This window comes from Gavialis gangeticus, unplaced genomic scaffold (assembly GCF_001723915.1).
Source record: "Gavialis gangeticus isolate Ggan-Ray unplaced genomic scaffold, GavGan_comp1, whole genome shotgun sequence".
Lineage (NCBI taxonomy): Eukaryota > Metazoa > Chordata > Crocodylia > Gavialidae > Gavialis > Gavialis gangeticus.
In genome coordinates, this window is record NW_017728994.1 from 38,720,362 (window position 1) to 38,727,886 (window position 7,525).

Below are 7,525 nucleotides of genomic sequence, written 5' to 3' on the forward strand. Positions count from 1 at the left end.
GAGCATGGGGATGATCTAGGTGTGTAAGGCCAGGCTGACATGACACAGGACCCAGCCAGGGCATGTAGGACCAGGTGAGAACAGCACAGGCCCAATCCAGGTCCAGTCATAGTACAGAGGTCTACCGAAATCTATGAGATGGCTGGCAGATTTTTGTGGCCAGATCCTGGGGCCTGCTGCCATTTTCACAGGCTGAGTGCAATGCCCCCCACCCCACATGCCTCTGGCTGAGTGGCCCCAGCAGTCCCACCGCTCCCTGCAAATTGCCAGATGGTCCAAAACCACAGCAGGAGGCAGGCAGGCTGCACAAATGGCTGCAGCAGGGTCCCAGGCCAGCTGTGGCAGGCAGCTAGGAGGCTACACTGGGGTCTGTGGAGCCCTGACCCCACTCACTGTGTGCACACCCACCGCTAGCAATGAGCCAGGCCAGGGTTCTGCGGATTCCAGTGCCACAGCCAACACAGGATCCTGCAGGAGCTGCTTGTGTACCCTTCCTGCTTGGGGATGGCCTGAAACTGCAGCTTAATTACCCTGATTAAGCCTGGGAAACCATTAATCCATACCGCCCTCTGTTCCCAGCCACCTTCCACCCACTCTGCCTGCCCAATGCAATGAGCAGCCACCTGCAAGCGGCCAAGTGGGTGGAAGACAGCACTGCTGGGAAGCTGGGCAGGTGCAGGCAGGAGCATAGTTTCATAGTTGGTAGAGTCGGAAGGGACTTGAGCAGATCATCAAGTCCAACCCCCTGCCATGGCAGGAAAGAGTACTGGGGTCAAATGACCCCAGCAAGGTGTTCATCCAGCCTCCTTTTAAAGAGGCCCAGGGTAGGAGCGAGCACCACTTCCCTTGGAAGTTGGTTCCAGCTCCTAGCCGCCCTGACTGTGAAGTAGCGCCTCCTGATGTCTAGCCTGAATCTACTCTCCATCAACTTATGGCCGTTATTCCTTGTTCTCCCGAGTCCTGGGAGTAACAGGGACTCTCCCATTGCCTATTGGTCCCCCTTGGCCAGTTTATAGACAGCTACCAGATCCCCTCTCAGCCTTCTCCAGGTGGGAGCGTGGCATGGGTGGGAGCGGGTGCATCTTGGCCCTATGTGGAGTGCCCCAGGGGGGCCGTGGGAAGGGGCCAGGTAGGGAGGACACTCCACCTGCACCACCTGTATTAGCTCTGCTGTTTGCACCCCTTGCTCCCTCCTTCCTTCACTCCCCCCAAAGCTTACCAGCTCCCAGGAGCTAGTGCATGGGCAGCCCCCCCACACACTTTCGCACATGTGGGCTCCCTCTCTCACTACACAAAAATAAGACTTTATTTTGAGCTATTATGCTATCACCTCTATGTACACTACTCAAAAACACATGCATCAGGACAAAAAATATTTTTTGAAATAACGTACTGTAACATTTTAATTTTTTCTTTTTCATATGATTTTTTTATCTATAATTTATTAAAATGATATCTTCTGAAAGACTGTGTGCAGTTCTCGACACCTCACCAAAACTCATTAAGTAGCCCTCCAGCTAAAATTATTGCCCACCCCTTCACTAATCTGTTCTTGTGGTAGGTTCCCATCAGTTTGTTTGCCCAATGTAGGCCATGTGTTGTATAGTTATGTTTAGTGTTGGCTGCATTAAATCAGCTTCATAGTTGGTTTCCATTGCTGTGGGTACATGCTGCTTTTGGCACCAGTTTAATTATAGACAATATATTTAATGAAGTGTTCTTGTATGCAAATATAAGATGAGGGGCTCTTTTTCCCATGCTGCTTGTCAGGGGCGGTGGGGAATCTTGTATTCAAGGAAATATGGGACTTCCTTAACTGTTGACAGTCAAAACTCTCACGTGTTTTTAAAACCTTGTTTTGTAGGAGTGGAAATGAAGAAAAGATGATGTCTCTTCTTACACCATTAAATGTCAACTGCCATGCAAGTGATGGCAGAAAGGTATTTTAGTTAAAATGTTGCATTTAACTAAATCTTATTTTCAAATTTTGTTCAGCTTATTACTTTATATTTAAAACTAGCTTTTGATCAAAATTTAAGAATTATTGGTTATTAGGTGTCAGTTCAGATTACTTAAATATTTGTGAAGATAAGGAACATACTTGCTGGGAGTTGTCAGATTTTTTTTGTTTTGTTTTTCTAAGCAGCCATTCACATACCTGGGTCATATGAAATACCTTTTCTCTAACAACTTCTGCCTTACCTTTTCACCAGCTGCACCAATGTCAAAGTCATGGAAAAGACCTCACATTTTTTATGCTAATATTTATCAAATGACTTGATCATTTAGTCATAGGCTGTTCTTTTGTACTACTGTAGTCATGTACCCTAAGGTATATCAGTTGTTCTGACATTACTTCTTCGTAAAATTAAGGTAATGCTGTCATTTATAGGAACTGGATACTGTTTATATATTGGTGGCTAAATAAGCACATTTAAGCTACAGATGCCAAAATTTGTCCAGGAAATCCAGAAATCCATTTAGCCTGAACCTACTTCTTTTTGAAGGTTCAAGTTTCTATCTTTTGGCCCTGTTAGATATTTGAGTAGGCTCATTCTTTCTGGTTTCTAACTTTCCCACAAATCAGGGCTGGGTAGGCCCTGTGCTAAGGGGCCTCCAAAATATTTGTGCTGCTGTTTTACTTACTCTAAAACATGTGTGGTCTCCAAAAACTAAAATTCCCTAGTGCTGATGATCTTCCTGAATGAAAAGGATAAGGTCTTTGTGCAAAGTCTGTTGCTTCTTGTTGTTGTGTACTGGGCACTGTTAAATTTCCCCATCTGGTTTGGTTAGACAGAACATAAATCAATCATCTGCCTTGGGAGTGCAAGTGAAGGATAAGGTGTTTTTTTTTTTGTTTTTTTTTCCTCCAACCCCCTCCTTACTTTAAACCTACTCTCTTTTTTTTTTTTCAAGTTTAGTTAATAATACCCATGGATTACATCAAAATTTAACTGTCCATTAGGTGAGGAGACCTATTCATAATCTGGCAATCTGTACTGGTAGAATATTTACATTTATGAAAGAACTGAACTGGGAAGTAGTCATAGCTGGCTGAAAGGCTCAAAAATCTTTCATGATAGCTATCATTTAAATGTATTATTGAAAAACCCTTGCAGTTTCAGTGTTTAGTGGAAATAGTTGCCAGACACTTGGTTCAAATACTCTTTACTGATTCAGTATTTTAAGGACATTATTTTTACATATTTCATTATATTTACTGTTAGTTGGATTTATGATTTTGATTTATCTAAAAGTATTTGTCTTTTCAGTCAACTCCATTGCACTTAGCAGCTGGATATAACCGAGTTAAGATTGTGCAGTTGTTACTACAACATGGAGCTGATGTGCATGCTAAGGATAAAGGGTAAGCTTGTAATTCACTTGTTTGTTATGCATCAATAACAGACTTTGTTATGCAATAGAGAATGCTTATTTAAAAAAAATTGAACCATGGCACATCAGAAATTTTGAGGTTGATATGCTATTTTTAACATATATTGTAACATAAGTTTTGCTTCCAATTTTAGGAATAACCTTTTGTACTAAATTGGCCATAACTATGCTGCATTCTAAGTTATAAACAGACAACTTCTGAATGTTCAAAAGATGTGAAGTGATTAACTAGAAATGCTTTTATACCATTGCTGTTAAAATTCAAGACATGCCTCTGTAGGTTGATCAAGTCTTCACTTCACTTCCCTTCATTGTCATTATTTTTGTTCCCTAAAAAAAATGTAATAAAATAATAGAACAACTTTGTTTCCCATTCATTTGATTTTAGATTGTATATTTCTAGGAGTTCTTTTATTATATAAGGATTTTTTCTAATTCTGGAAACTATGTAAGTACATGTATGGTCTACAGAAAATAATTTCAAGAAATCTGACTGAAATACTGAAATAAGCCAAGATTTTGGAAAACTGAATTTTTATTAACTCTGTCCAAAACGCTGCTTTAAAGGTGTCTACAATATCCATCTAATGAAAGGCCCAAGGTGAAACCTTTTTCAGTCAGGCCTCCCTGACAATGCATCTCTCTGATTTCTCTAAGTTTTCCTGACAGTGTCTGTGCGCACCCCACCTCCAGCTTGGGAGTATAGAAAACTTTTTTCCCAACCATCTTCCATTCTATTCTCTCTGGATTGCAAGGTCTTTGGGCCTCTTAAATACACAGCATACAGTCATGCCCAATGACTTTAGAACCAACCAGTTAGTTCAGTGGTACTCAACTTCACTGGCCTTGCAAGCTAAATTCTGTGCGCCAGCCTGGCCCTGCACACCAGATCCAGCCAATCCGGTGTGTGTGGGCCATGTCATCTGGAACAAACAGTTCTGGCTCCCCATGGGTCTGGACATTTTGTGGCGGGGAAGCAATGAAAGTAGAATCATAGGGCTGGAAGGGACCCGGAAGGATCAACAGGTTCAGCCCCCTGCATGAGTAGGAAAGACATCTAGGGTCAGATGACCCTAGCCAGGTGACCGTCCAGTCTTCTCTTACTCTAGGGTAAATGATTGCAACACCTCTTGGTGGGAGCTTGTTCCATAGTCTGGACACCCTAGTTATAAAGAAGTTTTTCCAAATGTTCAGCCTGAAACTATCTTCCAGGAGTTTGTGGCCATTGTTTCTAGTTTTCCCCCAGGGTGCCCTGGTGAACAGTTGTTCACCAAGCCCCTGATGTAGGCCTCTGATATAGCAGTAAGCTGCAATCAGGTCCTCTCTCAGCCTTCTTTTCTTTAGGCTGAAGAGTCTGAGATCCATCAGCCTTTCCTCATATGGTTTGCCATGCAAGTCTCTGATCATGTGGGTGGCCCTTCTCTGGACCCTTTCGAGCTTTAGCATGTCCTTGTTGAAGTGCGGTGCCCAGAGCTGGATGCAATACTCCAGCTGTGGCTGCACCAATGTTGAGTAAAGTGGGAGAATCACTTTGGATTTACTGGAGATGCATCGATTGATGCATGCCAGAGTTTTATTGGCCCTAGCGGGTACAACATCACATTGCTGGCTCATATTCATGCTGGGGTCTGTTGTTACCCCCAGATCCCTTTCATTTGTAGCAGGTTAATGATGCCCAGCCTGTAAGTGTGCTGGGGGTTCTTCTTTCCCAGATGCAGCACTTTGCATTTCTCTGCGTTGAACCTCATCTGGTTCCGTTGTGCCCAACATGCCAGCCTGTCTAGGTCTGCTTGTATCTGCAGCCTATCTGCAGGTGTGTCCGCACAACCCCATATCTTGCTGTCGTCTGTGAACTTGGCCAGTGGGCTTTTCACCCCCTTATCCAGGTCATTGATGAAGATAATGAACAGCACTGGGCCAAGTACCGACCCCTGGGGTACGCCGCTGCCCACGTCTCGCCAGGACGACCCCAGTCCATTCATTTGGACTCTCTGCATCCTACCCCACAACCAGTTTCACCCCCACTTGACGGTCTCTCAGTAGAGCCCAATATGTTCCAGTTTTCTGATCAGTACCTCGTGGGATACCAAGTCAAAGGCTTTCTGGAAGTCGAGGTACATGATGTCAACCGCTTTTCTATCGTCCAGGTGACGAGTCACCTGATCATAGAAAGAAATGAAGTTAGTCAGACAAGACCTGCCCACGATGAAGCCATGCTGGCTGTCATTCAGTATCAGGCCTTCTGCAAGTTTGTCTTATATAGCCTCTTCAATGAATGTTTCTAGGATTTTCCCTGGAGTAGAGTTAAGCTTAATTGGCCTGTAGTTTCCCAGGTCTTCACACTTCACCTTCTTGAAGATGGGCACAACATTGGCCCAATTCCAGTCCTCGGATTTCTCCGGAAGCCCATGATTTTTGAAAGACTTTTGCCAGAGGCTCTGCGATTACTTCATCCAACTCTTGCAGCACTCTTGGGTGGAGTTAATCTGCTCCTGATTTATATACGTCTGATTTCTTTAATTGATCATACACCAGTTCTATGGCAATGGTGGGAACGATGTCAATCCTTCCCTGCTTGTTCTGTGCCCTACCTGGCACGTTGTTTCCCTTGGTCTTGTGAAAGACCGAGGCAAAGTAGTCATTTAGGAGTTCTGTTTTTTTCCTGAGGCATTGAATAGCAGCCCCACACTCCCATTAGTTCTCCTTTTACTACCTATATAGCTAAAGAAGGACTTGTTGCCCTTCATTCTTGTAGCTAGCTTTAGTTCACTTTCTGCCTTAGCTTGCTTAATCTGGTTTCCACAAGTGCGGACCATTGTCAAGTAGTCTTCCTTAGAGGCTGTTGCAAGCTTCCGTTGTTTGTACGCCTCTTCCTTTTTCTATAGGAGGACTGCAACGTCCCTGCTGAGCCAAGAGGATATTTTGGCCCTTCTGCTACCTTTTTTTTTTGTAAGGGAATGGCTTTTCTCTGAGCCTTAAGGATTGTATCCTTAAGGAATGACCATGTTTCTCATGCTCCCTTTACCTGTGGTCCTTGGTCTCTCAGGACATTCTCTACTAGTGACCTGAGCTTATTAAAATTTGTGTTTTTGAAGTCTAAGACTTTGAGCTTGGTATCTGTTTTGTCAGACTTGCGATGAACCAGGAACGTAAGGATTTCATGGTCACTGTCGCCTAGGCTGCCCTCTAAGTGTTAATTTCCATAGTTCTGGGAGCAATTAATGCTGCTACTGTTCCTCTGCTGCCAAGTATCTCAACCTTTAGGGAGTCCTACAGGCTGGATGACATGGCTGTGCAGGCTGGATCCAGATAGTGGGCCAGGGTTAAGCACCACTGAATTACAGCAAAAGCTTTGTTATCTGGCAGCCATGGGGAATAGATGGTGCCAGATAACAAAATATACTGGTTAACTGAGGCCCGAACAGGTGTCTTTGCCTGTTCGGGCCACTGCCTCTCCTGCTGAGTCCAGAGCGTTGCCACCCCTTCCACCGTATCACTGCCCCTCCCACGGGCCCTGAGGGACAGGGAGGTAGGCCCCACACTGGCTGCTGTGCCTCGGGCCATGGAGACTCAGCAGCGCAGGCTGTTTTGCCCCAGCCCGTGGGGGGTCGGTGAAACCAGAAGTGCCACAGTGGGCACTTCAGGTTTCGCTTTTACCTTACAAGCCGGCATGCCGATTAATAAAGCATGCCAGCTTGTAAGGTGCTGGTTAAGGCAGCTTTTACTGTATGTAAGTTTTGCAAACTTATTATCTTTTGAAATAACTTGTGTTGATACGTTGTTTTCAGTTTAATTATCCTTTTAAATTGATAACGAACCAAGTTTCTTATACAAACAGTACAACTTCCATTCTTCTTTCTTTGATCCTTTTAAAAAGAGATTGGTTTGAATATTTTTGGAACTGTTTCTTTTCTTCTGTCTCTTTTTGTTTCCAACCCCTTTGTTAGACATGTGAGTCTTTAACTTTGAGGGATTGTTAAGAGGCAGCATAGTTGTGAAATTAGCAGTGTACTAAATTGGCATATGCTGGGGCAAGATATAAGTAGTAATCTTAATTTGTTTGTTTGTTTTCCCTCCTCACTGCCAAGGGACTTGGTGCCACTTCACAAAGCCTGTTCCTATGGTCATT

General features: G+C 44.0%; 1 protein-coding gene across 1 annotated transcript in view; it reads left to right on the forward strand.

Moving 5' to 3' along the window:
- The window catches only part of TNKS2 (tankyrase 2), a gene marked incomplete at its 5' end in the record, with an annotated part of 74,888 nt that overhangs the window by 7,304 nt on the left and 60,059 nt on the right, over positions 1 to 7,525 (forward strand). The window contains 2 exons of the mRNA XM_019502601.1: positions 1,865 to 1,940; positions 3,273 to 3,367. Of these exons, the coding sequence (XP_019358146.1) occupies positions 1,865 to 1,940; positions 3,273 to 3,367 (171 nt within the window). The remainder of the gene's footprint in view (positions 1 to 1,864; positions 1,941 to 3,272; positions 3,368 to 7,525) is intronic.